The sequence below is a fragment of the Styela clava genome, chromosome 9 (assembly GCF_964204865.1).
Source record: "Styela clava chromosome 9, kaStyClav1.hap1.2, whole genome shotgun sequence".
In the NCBI taxonomy this organism is placed as follows: domain Eukaryota; kingdom Metazoa; phylum Chordata; class Ascidiacea; order Stolidobranchia; family Styelidae; genus Styela; species Styela clava.
The window spans coordinates 16234997-16259210 of record NC_135258.1 but is presented as its reverse complement, the minus strand read 5'-3'; the positions used below and the strand labels follow the sequence as shown (position 1 = coordinate 16259210).

The window sequence follows — 24214 nt, the reverse complement described above, 5'->3', positions numbered from 1 at the left end:
ATTGAAAATGTATACAGAAATAAAATTTGAAAATTTTAACTCGAACAAACAGGTTTTCAGATAAGTGTGAAAATTTGCTTTACTGGAAACGGAGCTTATTTTGCAGTCAACCCAAAGTCATTTTACATGGAAATGATACTTTTTTGTTCTGTAACATTATTTTTTTTTTATGATATTTTCCAGATTGAGACCAATCGCAACACTGCATTGACCTTGGCTTGCTTTCAAGGTCGCCACGAAGTTGTCAGTCTGTTGGTTGACAGACGAGCTAATGTTGAACATCGAGCCAAAACTGGACTCACTCCATTGATGGAAGCCGCTTCAGGAGGTTATGCTGAAGTAAGTTTTGGATATTTTATGTCTTACAACCTCTTATTGCTATTACAGTGTCGTAGGTTTTGATAGGCTATTTGCTTTGGTCTTGCAATTCATTGTCTTCCTTTATAAATATTATTCGGTATGCATCTCTATTTTTCCCCATGTTAGCTATTCCCCTTCTGTGTTTGAACTGGTAACTAAAATAGGAATCGTGTCAATTAGGGGGATCATTATGTGAAGATAGAAACAAGAAAGCCAGCTTATAACCAGGGCTGCGGAAACAGATTTTGGCCTGTTTTATTAATATTGGATACAGAGACGAGTATCTTGGAATTCATTAATAATAATCTAAGGCAAATTGAATTGTATTATTTAGTTGACTGAACATTCCTAACAGAGTTAAAGGAAGCTTGCATTGGACAAATATTTTGTTATCAAAAATTTTTTTCCCAAGCTGAGGCTGCTTTTGAGATGGCCTGAAGTTGGGCATCTGGAGTAAATATTCGCCACCTTCACACCCCTGCTGGTAACCTTGACTAAGTTTTCTATTTATCTTGATTAGGTTGGTCGAGTTCTACTTCAGAAAGGGGCTGATGTAAATGCTGCACCAGTGCCTTCATCAAGAGATACTGCTTTGACTATTGCTGCTGATAAAGGACATGTCAGATTTTGTGAACTGGTTCTGTCAAGGTAAGATAGACTTTTAACTTATCGAGCAAATTTTTCTATTCATTTGTCATTACTCTTGAGATCCATAAAGAAGTCGTAATGAGTTGTAGATATGATTTTAGGCAAATGAAATTTTTCAACTGGGGTTGGCTTTTCAGAATGATTTACTATTTTAGAATTCTTAAATTGAATGCAAAATACCAAATTGCGATAAGGAAGGCAATATTGCGTCTTCTCAGTTAGCTTTGATAAAATAAAAAATTTTATGGTATGCCTCGTTTATACTTCAAATAAAAAAATTTATGGTATGCCTCCATTGCCTCGTTTATACTTCACAAGAAATTTCTTGCGCAGTTTCAAATAGACTGAAACGAAACCAAGCTGTCAATTCCTTTTGTATTTGAATCTTGAATGTAATTTCTGCTGTTTAGATGGGCATTTGTTGATGTTCGTAACAAGAAAGGCAATACACCTTTTTGGCTTGCATGTAACGGAGGTCATCTTGATGTTGCTAAGTTGCTCGGCAGAAATGGAGCTGATTTGAACACAGCAGATAACAGAAATATAACTCCACTCATGGCTGCATTCAGAAAAGGACACATCAAGGTAGGTTATATTGTTGTCTATTTGGAGGGTCCCTGTTTCATTTTTCCATATTTTTTCATTTATATTCACAACGTAATTAATAATTGAATTTTATTCTTTTGATCCCAGAATCTTGACATTTTCAGGCGTATTCACTCTGAAATGAGCTTCGTAAGATGAGCGGTGCTCCCGAAGTATGTACACCAAGATGGTGCACAACCTGAATATAGTATGTGTACCAGGTTAGGGTTGTCAGGTTATGCGCCATCTTGGTACACATACTTTGTCTATTTTAGATCTTTTTATTCCTCCTTCACTATGCATAAAATTGTTATTTGTATAATCTTTAAAAAAAATTAGCTTATTTTAAACGCAACTCGAACTCTGGCTTATTGTACAGTTTAAATGTGTAACAATGTAAACATAAAAATGTATCACAATATTTCTATACCGGGGACAAAGAAATATTTCTGTATTCCCTCCCTGAAAACAACAAAAAAATCCTTTCCTGTTGGTAAATGCTTCATTTGAATCTATATCATTTGTGTATATATGATATCCCATTACTAGGGCTGGGAATGGTTAACCGGTTAATCGATTTTAAATGGTTAAAGCTATAGGTTACGATTTATTTTAACCGTTAACTGACATCTCAGGTACAAATAACGTCATCGCAAATTTATCTCCTGTGGCGTTTATTTCAAAAGAATATCACTAAATGTGTGGGTACTCAATAAATGTGAAAAATAATTGAACTACCGAGATTGCTGATTATGAAAATTCACAATGATAAATTCAGAATCAGTTTATTGTTTACGATTTTATTGCAAAATCGTATATTTAATCTCATCCAACAAGTGCGCAGATGATGCCGTTTTTCTTGATGATATCTCGAAGTAGAATTTGTACATCAAACACTGAAAATTTGTCACATAAATGAAGTTTGATAACGGAACCGGGTTTTCTGAAATACTTCCACATGTCCGAACCACACTGCATATCTCTTGCAGCAGAGCAATCATGTACTATCTCGATTCGTGAATAATTTTGATTGATACCGGGATAAGATCACGCGAAATTGCTTTATAACCATTGTGACGTGACAAGCTGAAATTATAAATTATGACGTCAAACGTCACGCTGCGGTTAACCGGTTAATTTTACCCGGTTAACGGTTAAAGTGTTTTCCCTGAAATTCCCAGCCCTACCCAATACGTATTTATTATTTAATAGGTTGTTTATTCTTGTATTTAGGTTGTACGATGGGTTTCCAAGCTTGTGTCTCAATTTCCATCTGATACAGAGTGCATGCGATACATTGCGACTGTTTCTGATGCAGAATTAGAGAAACGATGTCATACTTGCATGGATTGCATTGTTTCTGCAAAAGAAAGACAAGCTCAAGAAGCAAATAAATATGCTTCAGAATTGCTGGATGAAATTGACAAAGAAAAGGTTCGTGTAGAGTTTTATTATGGGCGCTCCGGACGTTTGTGCACCAAGATGACGCAGTACGATAACTCAATTTTATAGCGAATCACCGCCTCGTGTCCGGTAGGGGAATAGTTAATCATTTCTGATGCATGAACTCGATGGTAGAGAAGGTTGACCAGCGATTATGTGAACCACGCTGCGATGGTACAAGTGTCCAGTTCCCTGATCTTTTAGTAATTTAGGACACTTTGCTCAATAGTTCTGTTCTCTCTAGCATGTGTGCCGGAATGATCTGGGTACCGTTTTTTTGCACTATGTAGATTATTATTTTCCAAATGTTTTGATTATTAATTGTTTTCTTGATTACTTAAATAACATTGATCTTTTTGGCGTTTGCTTGTAGAGCCGAGAGGAGAATAGAAAGGAGAGAGCTGCCCGTAAAAGAGAGAAACGTAGAAAAAAGAGAAAAGAAAAACAGCAATCAACAAAACAAGAGAGAGAAGATTGTGAGAATGAAGAATCTGAGGAAGCTAATGATATCCCTGGTAAATTTATGCTTGGTTTGAAATATAAAATACATGATGTTGGAAAATTCTTGCTTCTAGGAATAATTTAGGATGGTTTCCATTTGGAAAATTATCATTTTGAGCAAGAAGGAACAAAAAGGCCTTCATTACATTTTGTAACTATCGGTCGAGATTATGCGAGTCTTACTAAATTTCCTTGCTCTATGCTTTTTGCCCAAGTGGATCCAATCTATATGCGTGTAAGGTGTAACGCTAGGATGCTGTAAAGAGAATAAAGATGACTATTCTATTTGTGCAAGAGTCCAGCTGCACACTAAAACATTTGTATTCCTGTAACTTTTTTTCTAAACGATTATATGAAATGTAACAGAAATGCAATTTTGTTAGTGTGCAGCAAGACTCTCGGGTCAAGTAGAATTTTGCAATGTAATTTTATATATTTCCACAGTCTTCGACTTCTAAGATTGTCCACCGAAATGCGTGTAAATGAATTGTTGATCTGTTAGTTTCAAAGCTTCCAGTGTTTTCAATATCACTTCAATCCTACAAAAAACTTGGTCTATTTCTTATTATATTACTGAAATTTAATCAATTTCTTCAAACAATCACATACGCAATGAACATTCAAAAGCATCAATCTCTCATCTTTACTTATGTTAATCTTACTTCTTTTGATTATTACTATTCATTTACTATTATTACTTCAACTTGTCAGTACGGTCACCAACTTGTGAACCTCCACCTCCATCAACAGTCGTACCAGAAGCAAGCAAAATCTTAACAACAACGACAGCATCAAGTAATAATGATACATCAACGCAATCGTCATCAACAACATCTGAATCAAAAAAATCAAGTAACAAACAAAAACAAACGCTACAGAAAGAACCTTCACCGCCGAGAATTCCTGCTTGTCATGCAACGGCAGATGTGAGGTGAATGATCGAAGTTTTTTTTTGAAAATAAACACAAATTTTTTTTATCTGTGTTAAATTATTTGCAACCTTTGCAAACTAGTTTTGGTCAGGTAAATCTATTAATTAAGACAGACCAATTCAGGATGAGCACTTTGTCACTGAACTAGAGTGAAGACTACGCGTGGAAAGTTCGAGAGGCCGTTGTTTGTCATAATCCCCTCCGCCAGTTTCAATATGAAAATGTTAGACAGCAATCATTGTGGTTACCACAACTTTTGACCAAATCTTATATCCTGTGGTAGATTTCAGGAAGGCCAATTTTTAGCTGATTGTGCATCATATCACATGTCTTTTAACCAACTATGCAGTCTGTGTTTCGGGTTGAAAACCTCCTGATACAAAAATTAAAAATGCTGCTTTTCTATAAGAACATTATTGAACATATAAAGATGTATTAATTAAATAGAGTAAAAAAAAACTGTAAAAAACTCCATGAACACCCTTATTGTAAACTATTACAAAATTCCATATAGAGTGAAGCCAGCATCTCGACCTTCTAAACAACCACCATTATCAACAACATCGGTACTCAATCAACAACTTCAACAAACACCAGGAAGAAGTAAAAATAAAAAAGACGAAGAATGGAAAGAAGTTGTCAGAAAGTAGGATTATTTTCTATTTCAATTGTGATCAGAGACCTTGGTGAAAACCTTTTCCTCAGAACATTTCTCTTTGCTTGAGCATTTCCGCCTCCTGTTCCCAAACATAACTTTCAAACATTCTTTAAAACACAGCCATCTTAAATTTACTTTAGATCTAAGAAGATCACAGTCCCATCGAACCTGATATCTCGAGTCATAGGAAGAGGTGGTTGCAATATCAAAGCCATAAGAGAAGTCACAGGTGCTCACATCGATATCAATAAACAACGAAAAGGCCTGGAGAGAACAATCACAATTAGGTATTTACATAAAGTAGATAATCAGATTTAGCGATAATTTGAAATAGTTCTTGTATTATAGTTATATTGTCAGTCGATCTTGTTTCGGTGTTTCCCTGGTTTTCAATTTTTTAACACTTAATGACTATACTCAAAAGTTATGCTCTATCTAGTATATGTTACAAATGATCTGAGTTCTGCTTTTGGGCCACACTGTACAAATCTCACAAATATGCTTAAGTGAGATGAAAAATCATGTTTTGTGAATATGTTGTGTGTGTATTTAAAATCATTGGCACATTTCAATTCTCGGCTGCCTGTTTACAAGCAATCCGAAATGCTTAAAGTTTTTCTCCTTCATTTAGTTCAAACTGTTCAATTATGAAGCTAACTCTTTATTTATTATATATAATTTGTCTTAAAAATTTATTTCAATTTTATTGTTCCAATGCTAGTAGTACTGTTTTTGATTGATCAGATGAATTATGACATATGATACAGTGAAACGTGTTTTAGTTCAAAAAAATTAATTATAGACCTTTGTTACCATTGAGTTAATGAACGGTCAAAGATCAAGTTCTTCCTTCCTGTTTGTGTAAGGTGCATAGTCCTAAATAATGATGATTTATTTCGAACTTTGAACCAGGAAGGAAATTTTAATGATCTCTGATTCTCTGTACTTTTGTCATATCTGCTACATGGGAAATAGAACATAGGAACCTAGGACTTCCGGCTTTACATATTAGTAACACAAAAGTCTATAAATTTCAGTTGCAAAATAGGATGTCCAAAATGAAAATCATAAAAAATGTGTTTTTTTCGTGTTTTCTTATATTCATAATTTGTTGTTTTTCTGCAGAACTGCTATTTGCACAGCAAATGATACTCATTTTAATAGTTGAAATGAATTTTAAAGTCAAGATAAATTTGTAGTATATCAAAATTATTCGCATACAAACATTCCTAGACGAATTTAATTTGATTTTAAATTTCGTGTTTGTTCAGTATCTTGAATTCTAAACCTGAATCATTGTACCTGATTCATTCTTTATTTCATTGTTTCAGGGGACCTGTTGAGTCTATTCGTCATGCTCATGAACTTATCAATGAGTTGACGAAAGATAAGAATTCTGATTGCGATATCCAAGTCATAATAGCAAGCATTCAGAAAAAGTTTGCTTCTTCTGCACCTAAGACGAACTCTGTGTCAACTCATCCAACACAGCCTTCTGCAGTGGAAGCAACAACACTAACAACACCAAGGGCTGCTCCACCAGCGAATGTTACACCTGTGAAAAATGTAAGTAAATTACTGTGGAAAATATAAGTAAATTACTATTAGAAATATATGTGTATGCCCTGAAAATGTAAGCAAATTGCCTTAAAAAATATAAGTGCATCGGTACTTATCGATTTTAATCGGTGAGTATGTTGATAGGTATTTGTCTGTCTGTCTGTTAGATGCACGCGATATCTCACGAAAACGAGATTGAATCTGCTCCAGATTTTGCATGTGCATTCATCATATGTCGGACCAGAAGCCTATTGATTTTTGATGAATTATGTCGTATAATTAGCGAGTTATTAATTAATTAGTGACGGGACACAAGGTGTCTCTATAGAGTAAGAGTCTTCGGTCTCTGACCAATATTCTCGTTTATAAAATTGTTAGATAATTTAATGTGAAAAATGTAAGTAAACCATAATAAAAATTGTACCTAAATTGCTATGACAAATGTAGGTAAATCATTGTGAAAATTGTTATGTGAATGCCCTGAAAATTTAAATACTGTAAGTAAAGGGTAAAAAAATTGTAAATAATTTGTCATAAGAAGTGTGGTTGACTGTCCATTGTCATTGACTGGCCATCATTATAACTGACAAGGCCTAATAAGAGATTGTATTTCAACTTTTTCACTCATAATTGCACTCATATTATATGCAGAGGATTTACTCATTACAGTGAAGGCCGAAACTGGAAAAAATTCTAAAAAATTAAATTTTTAATTTCTCTGTTAGGCCATGAAATAGTTTTTGTATTATAGTTATATTGTCAGTCGATCTTGTTTGGGTGTTTCCCTGGTGCATGATAAAATATTTTGATTTTGAATTCAGGATGACCAAAAAAAAAAAGACGAACTCATAAATTTTCTAATTTCTCCTAAAAAATGAAGAAAACTCATTTAACACTCTTAACATCTGTTTGTACATGACTATACCCAAAAGTTTCAGTAACACAGGTTATGCTCGATCTAGTATATGTTACAAATAACCTGAGTTCTGCTTTTGGGTCACACTGTACAAAGATCACGAATATGCTTACTGCAAGATCAATTTTTCCATTTACTATCTGGCATATTTGAATTACTCATAATGACAATTCAAGAATAAATGCATTTATTTTGGACATTCATGTATAATATTCATTTTTAATTTGTATTAGGCCCCAAAAACAGTGCCACCAACACAAAGAAGACCCATCGGCAGACCAAAAGAAATTCCAACATCAATGTCATCATCGACTGTACAAAATGACACTGAGAAGAATATCACAGAAAAACTACCAAGTAAGAGTGTAACATACAATTAACCACTATGTACAAAGCTTACTCTAGGACAGGGTGGTCCAAAGCCAGGCCCGCGGGCCACATTCGGCCTGCCGCTTTATTATCTGTGACCTGCCTCACATTTGGAAAGTAGTCAAAAAATCCTATTTTGTGTCGTTTCGTAATAAAATTAATCAGAAAAATCTTTTGACATACTGTTACATCAATAATGCCACTGAATTGACTAGTGTTATGGCTAGCTGAGGCAACTAGCGAAGTTGAATGATGTGCTTGGCTAGTGCTTGGCAGTCTAAGTTATTATCTGGCTCTCTATCTATTGGTCGGGAATATATGCTAACAATATAGGCATCATAGAAAACTAAAAGTGCGGATGCGAATGCGGATTCTATTAGCCTGGGATGGCTATGTCTGATAACTATGTGTTTCAACAATAAAAGTGTTTGTTTTGCTGCTCTTTTGTAGCAAAAGGTGTATATTATACGTTGTATAAAATAATCTAATTCAGTTTTATTCGTTTTCTTTTGTCTGACTGCCCAGTTTAGTGAAAGTGTATTAGATACAATCTAAAAACAATTGTTGTATTTGGTTCATAATTCAACATGAATACTAATTTTGCTAACCTGAAATTTAGTTATTTTTAAAACAAATATTCTGTATGTATTTATAATAATATAACATAGGTTACGGCTCTTTTTTCTTCAAATAGTTCGAAAAGTATTATTTTTTTATTTGAAGCCGTCATTTTTTCTCAAAATGGCCTTCCCTTTTTTTTCGAAAATAGCTCATTCTATTCATAGTTATATTTTTTCTCTTGACTGCAAATTAAAAATCATCATGATCAAAGTCCAGTATTGATATTTGGATGATATCCAGGATGATATTTAGTTGAAAAATGTGATTTAATAATTGATTTCCTATCTTGTTAAATGTACAAAGTTCCAATTAAAATATCATGTTGTTATGTAATTATGTATTTCCTTTCATGGTATATCATTTTTGAATTGCAAATTTGCAACATCTATTCATACGAGGTATGGCTAAAAAGAAACGAGACTGACGTCACAGATTGCGCAACACGATTAACCATTGGTAATCAACACTTTTACAGTGTGGTGTAATATGTGTTCTTTGTTCAACAGCTTTTTTGACACAATATCGCAATTATTTTTGCTCTTTAGGAGCCATAGGTGAATGTGATTAATTGCTTGTTGAAAAAAAAATTGCCGTGCGAGATCTGATTGAGTTTTTTGGCGATAGGGGGTTCAATTGCAGAATGACGATTGAGCAATGAATTAACATTAAATTTTGTGTCAAACTTGGAAAAATGCATGTCAACTGGGCAACATTTAATCGTTGAGCTTTCTGCTCCTCAGTCAACAGCCTTGGCACCATTTTGGCACTCACCTTTCACAAGCCAAAAGTGTCAACCAAACTGGTGCGAACCGTTTTTTTTTGTCTTTTCCAACTTCGCAATGACGCGAATTGTTGAGCGACGGTCGCTGCGAATCAACTGCCTTTCACAACTGAACTCACAACTGATACCTTTTCGATGTTGGTATCAGTTGTGGAAGTGCAAGGCCTTCCTGACTTCGAATCATCCTCCACATCCTCCCTGCATCCCACAAATCGCTTGTGCCATTCAAAAACTCTTGTTCTGGACATGGAAGAATCTCCATAAACATCACACAATTTCTTCAAAGTCGCAGTCGCCGTTTTTCCAAGTTTGACACAAAAATTAATGTTAATTCATTGCTCAATCGTCATTCTGCAACTGAACCCCCTATCGCCAAAAAACTCAATCAGATCTCGCACGGCAATTTTTTTTTCAACAAGCAATTAATCACATTCACCTATGGCTCCTAAAGAGCAAAAATAATTGCGATATTGTGTCAAAAAAGCTGTTGAACAAAGAACACATATTACACCACACTGTAAAAGTGTTGATTACCAATGGTTAATCGTGTTGCGCAATCTGTGACGTCAGTCTCGTTTCTTTTTAGCCATACCTCGTATGTTCCATTGTGGGATAATCTAATGCTGTAAAAATTTGCTTCACACTTGGTTATAAATTTTTAAATCCCATCGTTTTGTAGGAGATTAAAAACATTGCTGTGTTTACATCATAATATAAGAGCAAATTTAGTAACAGATAACAATAATCTAATATTTATGTACTATTGCATGAATATTTAGTATGTATAAAGAAACAGCCTAAATTTTCAATTTGATTCAAAACCCACTATGAGACAATGTAATTTGTTTTGTATTTCAAGTTCAAAAATTCAGAAATTTTTATCTTCAAGTAAGATATACATCTAAAATATCGTCAAGAGAGCAATGCTCAAATATATTGATAATGAGTTCAATTGTCAATACAGTTTTTCTGTATATCAAAATAGAAAAAAAAATTATGAGTGAAATACCGGGCCTTGTACGCCTAAAAAAAGGGAACACTTCCATCTTGAGTGCTGAAAATTTGGAATTGCAATAATAAAATTCAATCAAAACTATCCATATGTAGATTGTGTCCAAAAACAACTTTCATACTAAATATGAAGATATAAAATATCATTCATAAATTTCATTTTTCACAGAAAATGTGGCTCCTGCCCCTATTCCAGGTGTCTTTTCTTCTGTTCCCATCAAATCGATGGACAATACTGCTGCACCTACATTGCCTATACCGCCTACTAGTGTCTCACCTGCAGCTTCGCCACCTATGTCAACTGTGCCATCTGTTGTTGCTAGTCACATGAGCACAGCTCCTCTACCTTTTATGGCTCGTACAGCGGGTAAGTCTATATCCAAATAGTTTGGTATAATGAAGTAAAGAATTACAACTAATTTCTTGGTCATTAGCAGAAATGAGTCATTCAATAAAAAATTTAAAATATATTCTAAAATAATATTTTGAATATGAAATATCGCATAAAGGCTAAAGTAGATCGTGTTCGATAAGTAATTGTACACTTGCAGAAACTCAATTAGCTGAAGCTTTTGGGTACAATCATTCACAAGCAGAAGTTCAAGTGCTAAATAAATTTTCTTAGCAGTAAATAAGAAATTTACAAGTTTGGAATTCATGAATTCTGAATTTGTAGCAGTGAAAAATAGCCTGTATCGTTATTTATCTTTTTTCCTTATAATTCTGTTTTACCAATTACAGGAAAACCAGTGAATCGGCCCGTTCAACCAGTAGCTCCCATGATTTCTCTCAAATCATCTCCATATAAGACACAACAACTTGCTGCTCCTGGAAGCCATATCACAACATTTACCACAGCGGGCTACAGTCCCACTGACACATCAACATGGCAACCTTCTGCAATGCGATCTCCAGCAATAGCAGATCATCCAAGACCAATACAACAGATGCGTCCGTTTGATCCAACGCGACAAAATCAAATTCAGCCTTCTAATTTGTATTCATACAATGGTAAGCTATGTTACCACTTGATTGTAGGAAGTGAGGAAGTTGTTATGCATGTTTCTAGCCAGCGAACAGGTCTCTTAATTTATATGTAAAAAGATTGTCAAGTCTGTGTGGTCTTCACTTATGGTACAGAGTTACAAAAGTTATATACAAATAGCAGACCTCGAACACCTTACTTGATCACTTCAGAGTTGGGGTGACTACTACGGGTCTCAATAGGGATGGTCAAAGCCAAATATTTTCCTATAACAAATATATTTTAAAACAATATTTTTGAATATAGAATATCGAATATGTTTTAAATTGTGTCGATGCCAATAGATCAATTTGCACAAATTTTAAACGCCCCTTCCTATTACATTCAATATCATTTTGTAATATTATCCTTGAATTTTGCTAATATCATGATGGCCATAATAGTCTTATGACCTTCGTGTGAATATATTTGTGCTTTTCTCTCTTTGATTTATTTAAGATAGGTTTGGAATTTAGGATGACTTGAGGCCTAATGTAAATAGAGACACTCCTTAGTGCTCAATATCAAACATAGTTTTCTCATTAGTGTGAAGACCTATTCATATAAATGCTCGAAATGGAATTATTTGTCTTTAGTTGGAGTAGCAAATAAATTCATAAATACTCAAGTATATCAGTGGTACTCATACCTTTACATAAAGATTTTATTTAAATCAACTTAAATGTATTGAATATTGATAAATGTAGAAATGTTTTTGACGAATTGAAAGACACAATTTTCTCAGAGTCCTTCAAGAGCAATATTTCAACAAAGATTTCTGATTTATATGATTCATATTACATTCCATACAATTTACATTCGGCTGGAATATTGTTGTCATTGCGAAGGCCAAATTAGTTAGTTTACCTATGTGTACATATATCTCTCTTGTTAATATGGGATTGCTTGGCTATTTTCACACCCATGCTAGACTGGAAAACTTGAGAAAGACTGTTTTGCTAATGAGTCATTCTTCCCCTATTTTGCTTTAGATCGGCTTTCTGAAAATGTGAATTCAAATTTTATGTCACAACAACCAACATCAGGTTATTCTACGAACAATCAACAACAACAAATGAAAACATCAGTCTGGGACCAAGATATTCAGTCAGGTATTAACTTGTTATTAAACATATTCAATTGCAATTCAGAATTTTTTTTCTAAATTAACAGGGAAATTTTTAATCATGATTTTTGAAATTTTCTCTTATTCTCTAAAATAAAATTCAACTAAAATAATCTTCATGTTTTTTTTCAACATTCAGGCCAAATAAGAGTATTTAAAACTTTTTCCAATATTTTGAAATGTGTTTTTTACCCATATGTAGTTTGGTTATATCCTTTGGCAAAGAAGCAATCAAGTTGAAACAAATTAATCAGAAGTAATAATATTCGACATTATAATATTCCCATATATAAGTGTTTATTCAATACATAATTTAGTTCTGTTCATCTCTTAAAACTACACGAGATTATGTGTGCATATTTCTTGTCTTCACAGGCCTTCTGACCTTTATTACTTAGAAACAATATTTCTTCCTGAACTTTGTCCAATGACTCAATCCCCATATTTTCAAAGTTGAAACTTCCTTAATTATAACCAATTGGCTCATAGTTGAGTTACAAAGTCCAAAGGAAGTTTTGTTCTTCCATTATTTATAAATTCGAACCAAGTTTCCTGTAATTTGTACTTTGAATTTGTTATATTGTATTTTATCTTTTCCTGTTGAATCAGCATGTCGCTTAGAATCACTTAAATTCAATGTGAACATAAATGAAAAACTTGGCCGCAATCTCGAAAAAATATGCATTTTCTAAAATCTCAAAAAATTGTTGATCTAAAGCTGTAATAAAAGCTGTCTACTTTTTAGTAGAATAATTCTCGTAATGTCAAAAAACATATTCCATTATTCATCCTAACTCTGCACTCGAATAGCTTGCTAGAAACATCAAAATATATTATAAAAGCCTATTTATTTGTGTGTACTTCGCTGTTTTTCATCGATTTATATACATAGAACAATATATAAGTAGCAATTAGTGACTGCTTGTGGAGGCCTTGTTCTAATTGAAGAACGTATAAATATATGTATATTGCGTATATGTATGTATCTATCACCATTCACCAGTTTCAAAATCTTCAGCATTTCATAACAATATTTATGCGAACCTATAATGCTTTCAAGTCTATAGTTATACAATTCTGATAATATTTTTAGAATCTATTGCTGCTGGAAACCAACAACAACAGTTAACAGCAAATAACTTACAGAACAACAACACAACACCAGACGTTCAACAAGAGAGAAAAATATGGCCGATCGGAACTGTAAGTTTAATTGTCCTAAGCTTTTTCTCTGTGTATGTTTGCTCTGAATGAGGCACCTGATAAGCCTTATACATAAGCCTTAAAAAAACACAGAGTGATAAAAATTGATGAATAATAATTGGTCATTTACGACTAAATTACCATGAAAATAAAATAATTAACAGTTCTCATTTTTGAGATTTCTTGCTAAAGCATTGAAGCATCTTGGGTTTTGCAAGATTTGTTTGGAGTGATGGCCTTATTATTTTTTTTCTTTACAACTAAATAATTCACACACTCTGTTTGGGATAGACTTTATTTATGTGGTCATGTTATTCACATTGGTATTACACCACAGCTAATACTTATGATTGTTTCTAATGAACCCAAAAGGCGCTCCAGGAGGTAACTAATTTAGTTCGCTTACTTACCTACATCAAGTTGTGTAAAGGGACCGAAACCTATGGGCAGGAGATATATTCACTTGGCTAACACAGACAGTCCCCGAACTCGTAATAGAACTAAAATAAGGAAAATCTGAATAAAACTATGGCCGAACCCGAACACACACTACGGGAGTACCCGAAATTACGCAAACAATGATGTAATGAATCTGTGACTTCAATCTTCTTTAAAATACTTGAAAAATTCTTCCAGACTGAATTTCCTGTAATTTTTCTTATGATTGCTACTTCTATTTGAGACATGTTTCATTATTACAGGAAAGAGCATTCAATCATCGTAGATCCGCAGTTCTGCATCCTGAACAACAACAACAACATATTTCAAATAATAATGCAAGTTTATGGACGATGCCAAGACCAATGCATGATCCCGGTATATTCTACTTATCTCTTTTTTTATTGTTTGTATTTGACTTTAGATTCAAACTGTAGAAGTCATGGAAAAACACCAAGTCCCTTCGTCCAATTTTTTCTTTATACATATACATATGCTATTCGCTCCGTATAAGGCTCTGCATATTTGACTGTTAGACAAGGAGCTTCTATAGCCCAGAACAGGGGAGAGGCAAGGTTTTTAAACCAGGGGCCATGTAAGTGTAACGGTTACATTTTATAAACGATATTTACAGTGTTACAAAAGCAAAATAGGAAAACAATAAGCCTCGTGCCAAAACTAAATTTAAGTGCAATCTCAACCAATTCTTTGAGCTATTTTTTAGCTAAAACATCGAAATTTGGTTTTAGTTTGGATGTGGCAGCATCAGGCGGGCCAGATTGAATTATCCAACAGACCTGATTTGGCTCGCGGGTCGTAGTTTGCCCGTGTCAGGCTTAGAAGGACAGGGATATTTCTTGTATAGCGTTGCCCAGTTGCCACCAATTGAGTATGCAAGATTGGCTACTACAGAAATGCTGTATGGTTTTAAATATAATATGCTCTTATTTTACCCTAGTGTGTATAAATATATTACAAAATATTTATAACATCTGTCAACAGATTTTATTCAAAAACAAGGCATAGTCATAAGTCATTAATAACCAGTAAAAGGAATCTCAGTGAAGATTCTAAGTTCATCCATCATACATTCTCTCTTAACGAGGCTTTGATTAAGCTGTATTTGATCTGAAATATCCGGTATTGCATATGCTATTTATTACACCCTCTATGAAGTAGGTAAATATAGATTGGTTGGAGTAGTGTAGAACTCAAACCCAAGCTTTTAAAACTAATGTTTAAATGCTAAAAAGCGATAGTTTGCTATTAAGATGAGAATTACACTTAATTTTTCGTTTCTGTTCTGAGTCATTAAATTCCAATTTATACGTGTCATGACATTATTTTTACTATGTGATTATGGTGACAATTTATTGCATCAACAGCTTAATTTTCGCATCATAATTAAAACATGGAATGACTCCGCTATTATTAATCTTTAAATAAATGACTTTCACTTATCATTATCTGAATACAAGACATTTAAACAGGAAATGTTGGACAATAAGCACGTAACAAGAAATTTCATGAGCAAGGAAAATTTCAAAGTCAAACACATGGCATGTTGAAAATTCTGTATAGTTAACTGAATTTTGTGGTTAATAAATTGAGTATGCTATGTTTGTTTCTCATTGAACAAATATTAGGTTTAGATATATGAAGGGAATCTTAAACAACGGAACATTGAAAATTAAAATTTTAAATGTGCCATTAGCACATCAGAACAACTATTCGTTATTTCTTATTGAGACTGTTAGAATATATTATTCCATATTATTACATTCCCAAATTATAACTTAAAATTCATGCCCAGAGACCACGAAATTGTTGACACAACACACATAGCAATATTCATATACAAAGCATAACTTAATAGCAAGTTTTCTATTTATTAATGAAAGTAAATTTCAGGAAATATTTGTTTTTGAACACGAAGTTTCTACATAAAAGATTAGTCGCTAAAAGATTATTATTTTACTTTAGATATCAATCGTTAGTGCTAAATTATTGTTTGCCACGAATACTGAATGGCTCGATTTTAATTTTTTAGTAATCAGAAAAAAGTTTCTAGGAGGCTATTTCTTCTCTTCAACTTCAAGCAATAGAATATTTCACTCAAAATTTTCCTGTTAGGACTATTTAAACGGAATACTGTTTTGATATTTTACATCTACATCCATTTGATCATTGCTACCTTTTTTCACAGATTCCTATTCCAATTGGACCGGTTCAGGAACTCAAAATCCACTTTGGCAAAACGCAATTAACAACAACGCATCTCTCAGTGGTCGAGTTCCACCATTGCCACCTAAACCTCTTGATGGCCAATTTGTGAATAGTGATATGATGATGAATGCTGATCCGCAAAACATCACCTCCGCTTCAATTCGTCCAGAAAAACGAGATTCGATGGAACTCACAAACACGATGCCGGGTCTTTATCAACAACAAGCGGCGAATATGAATAATTTAATGATGACAAACGTATCGGGAGTTGGAACGCAACCTCCCATCGGAAGTCATCTCGGAAATTCAGCAATCGATTCAGCGAATAGAAGCGTTACAGTTGCACCACAGCCTGTTAACCCTTTACAAGTAGGGGTGAGTGGAAATAAATTTCACATACTTGTTAACCGCTGTCAAATTTTGCTTGATTCCCAAATATTGCTCACACTTAGCAAATCTTCATCCTTATTACCTCGTATTCACTTCCAGGCATTCAAAAATCATTTTGGGGGAGGATTGCCTGATCAGATGCATTCTTTTGTTGGGATGTCTGCTGGTGGGCAAGGATATCATTTCGGTGCAAACGAACGTAAGAATTTATTTGCTGCTGCGTCCGATGAAAACAAGAGACTGCCATCAATGATTCCTGAACAATTTTCACGGTTTCCGCAGCAAATGCAATTCACTGATAGATTACAGGTACAACAGAATTCAGTTTCATCTGCAGCATTGTCCAAAACGAATTAAATTATGATTTTAGGAAGATTTGGTATAGTTTCCATATTTTTAAGTATTTAAATATGATTGTCAGATACAAAATAAAACCTCATTATTCTGACACTCCAGTGAAAAGAGAATAAATAAAAAAATATCTTTATTATCAAATTCAATTTCTATCAATTTACAATGAATATTGCAAATTTCACTGTTAAATATTAATCATTTAAGACAATATTCCATATTTGAAAATACATTTTTTGAGAATGTATTTGAATAGTCAGCGGTAAAAACATAAGATATACGGTAAGCACCAAATTTAAATTGGGTTTAAATACAGCAATCACGAAACTTTTTACAATATTTTTATATATGGTGGTATATCTACCCCTGGACATCAGTAGTATCTCTGTCATATTTTCATTTTCATTTTTAATGTGTTGATAAAAAGTATTTTCTGCAAAGATGTTGTATATATTTATATTCTTATCTTCAATTCAGGAAATGGAAAACATGGCGTTCAATCCACAAATGATGATGTCACCAAACATGAGAATGGGAAACGTGATGCAGAAAGATATGTCCATGTTTCAACGCAACGTTGGAATAAGACAACCCAACGTCAGCTCATCACAGCAGAAAAGTAATGGTAAGACTAGATTGTTTTTTGATTCTTTGTAAGAGTTGCCTTGTTAATGTGATGAATTTACTGCTTGGCAGACTGTTAGGTAAATATCGTTTGGTATGTGGCATCTCCTAAATATAGATATTTGCCTTTTTTTTTTCTGTGTGTTGATACCCGAAACGTTTGTTTTTTAACAATTTTTTTTTCTGATTTCAGATTCTGATCCTGCCATGTTATTCAGTGGATCATCTGGTGCTGTCAATTACATGGCTGCTAAAGACAATTCAGTGAGTATTCTGTATAAAAAAAAGAATGTCAATCTTCAAACCATAAATTTTTGTTCCGATATTAGTTTCACTGTTCGTTGAACGAATAGGCAATATTTTTCAGTGAATTTCGGTGCAATGTGGAGGTTAAACTCAATATTAACACTTTTTCACAACTTGAATTAGAAATATACTTGCACTCACTAAAGAGCATCAGACCTAACAAAATTGGTGTTGCAGGATAAAAATCTGGGATTCATACCTCTTGTCCACCATGTATTACAAATAGGGTAGGCAATGTTAAACTTGAAAAGTTCCGGTTTTAAAAAAAAACAATAGTTCCTAACGCTTCAGGGGATTCTCGTAACTAGCTTAGTGAAGACGTAATGCAATATTTCTATTAATTTCTTATTGGTCTCCTCCAATTTATGCTATTTCTTTTACAGAGTTGGAATTGGTGATTTTTTTTGTGAAAAACTTCACAGACATCAGCTGCTGGATACTGCCAATAGTAATTAATATCATTTGCAATAGTAGCAAAACTGTTCTTGTCGGTACATACATTTCTGTTGTGAAAACGTTTTTGCCAAGCATGTTGTAGCTACACTTTGTATTAAAGTGCGCCTGGTGTGAGATCATTTTAGATGATATTACATGTTCTGCATTCACTTTTGAAGTCCACATTTGGAAACTTCATTTTAACAACTGATTGATATGGGTACTTTCCTTCACTTGTGCTCCAAAATTTAAGAATATGTTTGGAAAGTACTATAGACTTCAGCAAGCAAGCGCATCATAATTTTGTTGCCTTTTCCCAAATTTTGTTAATCTTAATATGTCCTCGGTAGATCTATATTTTGGCATGGTGTATTCTCCATCAAAAAGCACGATATTCTTTTTCAAAATATACAGACATTTTTTTGCCTAGATTGCATAATGCCACAAACTTTTTTTTTTGTTTCACTATAGTTGATAAATTAACTTAACTGCCTCGTCAGAATGTTCTCTTCAGCCTAGACATTCCAACCGTGGGCCTTTCAGCTTCGAGACTGCATTTTCTTTTCATGTTTTTGTCTTTATGTTATCTCTTTACTATTTCTACTGGCCTAGTCAGAAATTGCTTCTAGTCGAGCTTCGGTCAAATAATCTCGGACTGTATATAGATAAACTAGCATTTTCTGACTGGGAATAATAGCCTTTCTTTCACTCTTTCGATTCATTTCTTGTCATGTGGTGTCTTTCTCTTTAATATGATTGGCAATTGTATGTTAAATTAATTGAAAGGTTTGGGTAAAAGTCATCCGAAAACTGATTTTTCATTACTTGTTTCTATGGGACCAAGGCAGGAAAAGTACGATTCATTGACAGTTAGAGCTATCAGGTTTCCTTATAAACAGGCAGGTAGATAGGTGAGAATACAAACTAAGCTAATTTTGAACCTCGCTCATAATCAAGAGTAATATCTTTTTGGTGTCTAATTTCCTGGGAGACTAGAATATGTTTTGAAATTCTCAACTTGTATGTTAATTTAGGTTCAAAAACAATTCAAAAAAAAGTTGGATCGGCGATATTGTTTAGAACAAATACTACATTATTGGCTTGAACTGAGTTTAATCATTTCACAATAGAAGAGACTTGTGGGCAGTCAATTGACCTTTGTCACCATGTGAGTAAGGAAAATCATTTTTAACCCCAATTCTCTGAAGCGTAATTGATCTCTGTGACCGCGATCAAACATGCGCAGTATGATATTCAAAGGTTGGGTAATTATTGGAGAAAGCGCTTAGGACATGCTAGTCATAATATATGGACGAAAACACGCTACGTGATCCGTTCATTCAGATCCTAAATGGGAGTATGGCAAGCCCCATCCCAGCTGCCTTTCTTTTGTCACTAAGCAATCCGAAGTTACTACTTTCACCTGACGTTAAAAGTAACATGTTCCCTAGTAATAAGGTAATATTTATTATGTTATGACGGAGACTTTCGGAATTTGTATGCGAACGATGAGAAAATAAAATTATCAGATTGTCACCGAAACACTTAATAACTTAACACACGAATACTGTGGTGAGACGTTTCGCCTTCGTGTCATATAAAAGCATTTAGTTGCTATTAATATAATATCGAATTTATGTTTGGTGTAGATGCGATCCTTTATGGTCCAATGTTTTACTAAAAAAAACCTACGAAATTTCCGATTGGAGTCGGCGTGAATAGACAATGTATCACTTGCCCTAGCAAAATACGTTGGGACGTTTTTATTCTTTGCCGGCAGAATATTATTTCTACTGTTTATGTCATGTCAAAAAAGCCTTCTATAAAATACAATTCTAATGCTCAGTATGTACGTAAAAATTATTATTTGCCGGTCTGGCTGACGAATATCTTTAGAAGTTTAGATGACCGTCATTTTTTTCAAATGCCCAGCATGAGAGGTCTCGCTACTGAGTACGATTGCGAGTGAGTCGTCACGAATATGTAGCTCGAATTCCATTGAATGCCACCAGAGTGAGATAATCACACTTATTTAATTCAATCTCCTCTCAGGTAAGATGACTTTGAACGAAAGGTAAACGACCGTTGGGTGGCTTCCTCGCGTTCCGCCGATACTTCATATTATGTAAATGTTTTACGAACTAAAATATTTGCGAGACAGCATTCCATTCATTAAAGCAACACCCCGCCTGTTATACCAGCAATGTGTTGGGGGCGGTGTCTAAAATTTGTTTGTTGACCGACGGCCCAACGTGAATATATCGGACTTTCGTGTTTGAGAACGGCTGACGTAGTTATTATCCAAACATATAGATATTTATATGTCGAAAGAGGGGTTTTTGAGAATGTCACTCACTGAACCCAAAAAAGTACCGTGTGTATTACGATAATTAAATATCATGGCTGAAGGTTTTTTAGTTTTTCGAATGATGAACATCGAATATTCAAACGTAGAGAACTAGTTCTACGTAATTCTATCAAAAACAACCGTATTTCGTACACTGAGCCCTCAACATTTGGCGCAATATATTATAAAAGTACGCAGGTCTTTTAAAATCACTACACCAGGTTTAAGCGGGGGATTCAAAAATCATCATTTTATATTGATCTTCCTTCCCAAGCATGCAAATAAATCAAATTTTGTATTATAAACAAATTAGACGGCCTTACAATACTGTACCTATGTATATGTATATATAAAATGAACAGTGTTACATCAATCTTATTAGATTACAGTTCAAGTAAAACGAACTAATTTTCACCCATGCCTCGTGGAATATACCTCGGGGATTTGACACAGATGTGATAAATTTTCAATCAATGGTAAAATAGTACTAATGGATGTTGTCTTCACGGCTTTAAACACAGCATACCACAGTCGTTATATAATTACTTTATAAGCAAATACCGCACCTAACGTCATATTTAGGTCATATCGAAACCGACAGCGACATACCTTTTCCGTAAATTACCCCCCTCGACCCACTGAAACATTTTCATTGAATAGGTTATTATTACGGTCGAAATAATCTTATAGTAGAACAGCTTAAACACCGGTTATATCTGATTCGGAAAATGCTTTTCTGGTTGTTATTGGCGGCATGTGATGAAAACTTGCTCTCAACCGAAATCTGACGAATCCAAATTGTTTCGATAGCCACATATGGGCATCGCGTGTACGATATAGAATTTGGTATCAGTTTACCCATGAATCTTGTTAGACCTGTGGATATCAAGTGCGGTTTCGTGAGTGAGATGATAATGAAAGTACTTTTTACGACGAAATTAGGTCCGCCATTTAAATTAATTACATGTCAGCGTCTGCGAGAGAGGTCTATAGTTAGCGATCCGCAGGTTGACCCTATTTTCCTGATCTTTCATTCGCTCCAATTTACTGCTGTCATTAGTCGACAATAGCTATTGTTTCGTAATGACCTCGTTAATAAATCTGATTAGTCTGCGACCTCGTTGAGAAGGCCGTCATTTTCGCAGGCAATTGGTCGTTAATTTAACGTTGATATTTTAATCCCTTCCGAAGAAAACGAATGCACCAAATTGAAACAAAAATGACACGTGGGAAACTATGTCAGACTCACCAAAATATTGTATTCAATAAATATCTATGTTATCACGTTACACTGCCAAAAATTGGCGCCTCGTTACAGATAATATGCAAAATGTTTGGTAAATTGGGATTTTCATGTAAATGCAAGATAACTGCGAGGCAGTGCCGTTGGATCAATGCGAAATCTATAATAGTGAATGTGCTGTCGTCTTTTCAACTGTATTTAATTTTGCATGGATAACAACTGCTAATCAACACCCACCCGTTTATCTCAGTCTTAGATGGAGACAAAAACAACTATTGTTCGCAACAGCAGATTTAAGAGCCCGCTGCTTCGTTAGCAACTAACTAGACTACACAAACCGGTTTTGGTACTAGCAGATTGGGACCCCACTTCGACAGCAACGAGGCTAGATGGCACGACAGACCTTTCTAAACCACGTTGCAGTGTTACTACGTGACATTTACGCGCAGTCGAGTCTCATTTCTTCACTTGACTTGGTTAATGCTTTACATTCTGTATTTCTCTTTTTGATATTTACAACAATTCGAAGCACAGTACAACATGATTAACAAACGCAGTTTATTAACGGCGGAGCAAAATATAGAAGATATTTTTCGAATCCAACCATACAAGAATATAACAAGTAGACAAACATGTTAAACAGTATAATATATATTCCAAAATAAAAAAGAAGCGAATGATAAACACAATGAAGCATTTTGTTAAACCTTGTAAAGCGTATTTATCGTTACTTGTAGCTAGTTAAAATAGGCAAGCCATGACGCATTTTCAAGTTGAAGTTTGTAAAATGACTGACCAAGTATATCCACAAGGAATATATCATTGGCTTCAACTTTTTTGAATTTGAATTTAATATAGTAGTAATACTTTACTGGTAATAATAAATGCTGAGAGACTTAATAAAAACTATCTTAATCATTGGCAACACATTTCCTCATCATTAGGAATATACTAAATAGATATGTAAGTAAATGTACGATGGTTGCTCATTACTCTGCATTCAATAAATTGAGAAAGAAGAATTTTGAAACACTTATTATCAAAAATAACTTCTAATTGTATCAATAGTAATCCATGCATTTCTAAACAAGGAAATACCAAACAAGAATTAAAAAATTCCAAGAAAAAGTATAAAGTTTAATTCCAAGTCAGAATAAGGAAAATTAATCAATATTTCGTTGCAATTTAGGACTCTGTCAGCAATTGCAGCTCAGGCGAGGCCAGTCACACTTAAATCACAGTAATAAACTGATGTTGTTGTTTTATTCAAATGGCATTTGAGCATGACTTATATCAGACACAAGATATCCCATGGGATGACAGGAGTTCCCTTGTCAATGTCAAACGTTGTATGTGTAATAGACCATTGGACCATGATAAGTTTCAATACTTTTATCATTAAGAAGTCTATGATCGAAACAGATTATGACGAAATAATCATATCCTTCATGATTGAGAGAGTGGATCAAAAAACTGGTCGCAAGTCATCAATGTAATTTGTTCAATAATCACATACCGGTAGTTTGAACTACAAATTGCTGTAGGGCAAAACTAAGTATGACACAGAGACAGAAAATGACAAATAGAAGAGTATTCTATAGTCGGAAACAGGAAGAGAACTAAAACGGTCTGTACAGAAATTACTGTACCATTGAACCAGAGTTGATGAAAAAAAATTCCATGAAAAGAATATATTCCCTTTTACTGTGATATATTGCTATTCTAACTGGTCATAAACAAGAAAATGATAACTACGGTACATAAAACAGATTTTAGTGACGATCAATTTTGTTTTAAACTTCAGATGGCCACATTCAGGGGCGACATAACAACCCTTCCAAAACCAAGAAAAATATTGCAATTAGCGAGCTCACACATCACAAATATAAAGAAAACCTGCACACAAACTGTATAAACTTTTGAAAAGTGGAAAAAGCAAAATTTGAAGCAAACAACTTGGGTAACGAAATGATTACAGAAATAGATTTGGCATTTGAATATTATGATAAAATAAAAACCAATGTCCATTGACATGGGTTGGATTTGCCTTATAAAGTAAGCTGCTGTTCTTGAATGATTCACCTATAAAATGAATTTATAATTTTTCAGAATATAA

General features: G+C 34.0%; 1 protein-coding gene across 1 annotated transcript in view; it reads left to right on the top strand.

Moving 5' to 3' along the window:
* LOC120338701 (ankyrin repeat domain-containing protein 17-like) overlaps positions 1 to 19322 on the top strand; it is a 38791-nt gene extending 19469 nt beyond the window's left edge. Inside the window, exons 25-44 of the mRNA XM_039406613.2 lie at positions 184 to 339; positions 881 to 1008; positions 1419 to 1593; positions 2827 to 3027; positions 3410 to 3551; positions 4249 to 4468; positions 4984 to 5115; positions 5268 to 5414; positions 6459 to 6693; positions 7837 to 7960; positions 10555 to 10752; positions 11127 to 11396; positions 12402 to 12521; positions 13629 to 13738; positions 14440 to 14554; positions 16383 to 16777; positions 16892 to 17101; positions 17621 to 17768; positions 17961 to 18031; positions 18457 to 19322. Coding sequence (XP_039262547.2) covers positions 184 to 339; positions 881 to 1008; positions 1419 to 1593; positions 2827 to 3027; positions 3410 to 3551; positions 4249 to 4468; positions 4984 to 5115; positions 5268 to 5414; positions 6459 to 6693; positions 7837 to 7960; positions 10555 to 10752; positions 11127 to 11396; positions 12402 to 12521; positions 13629 to 13738; positions 14440 to 14554; positions 16383 to 16777; positions 16892 to 17101; positions 17621 to 17768; positions 17961 to 18031; positions 18457 to 18471 — 3312 coding nt within the window. The 3' untranslated portion in view covers positions 18472 to 19322. The remainder of the gene's footprint in view (positions 1 to 183; positions 340 to 880; positions 1009 to 1418; positions 1594 to 2826; positions 3028 to 3409; positions 3552 to 4248; positions 4469 to 4983; positions 5116 to 5267; positions 5415 to 6458; positions 6694 to 7836; positions 7961 to 10554; positions 10753 to 11126; positions 11397 to 12401; positions 12522 to 13628; positions 13739 to 14439; positions 14555 to 16382; positions 16778 to 16891; positions 17102 to 17620; positions 17769 to 17960; positions 18032 to 18456) is intronic.
* The last annotated feature ends 4892 nt before the right edge of the window (positions 19323 to 24214 follow it).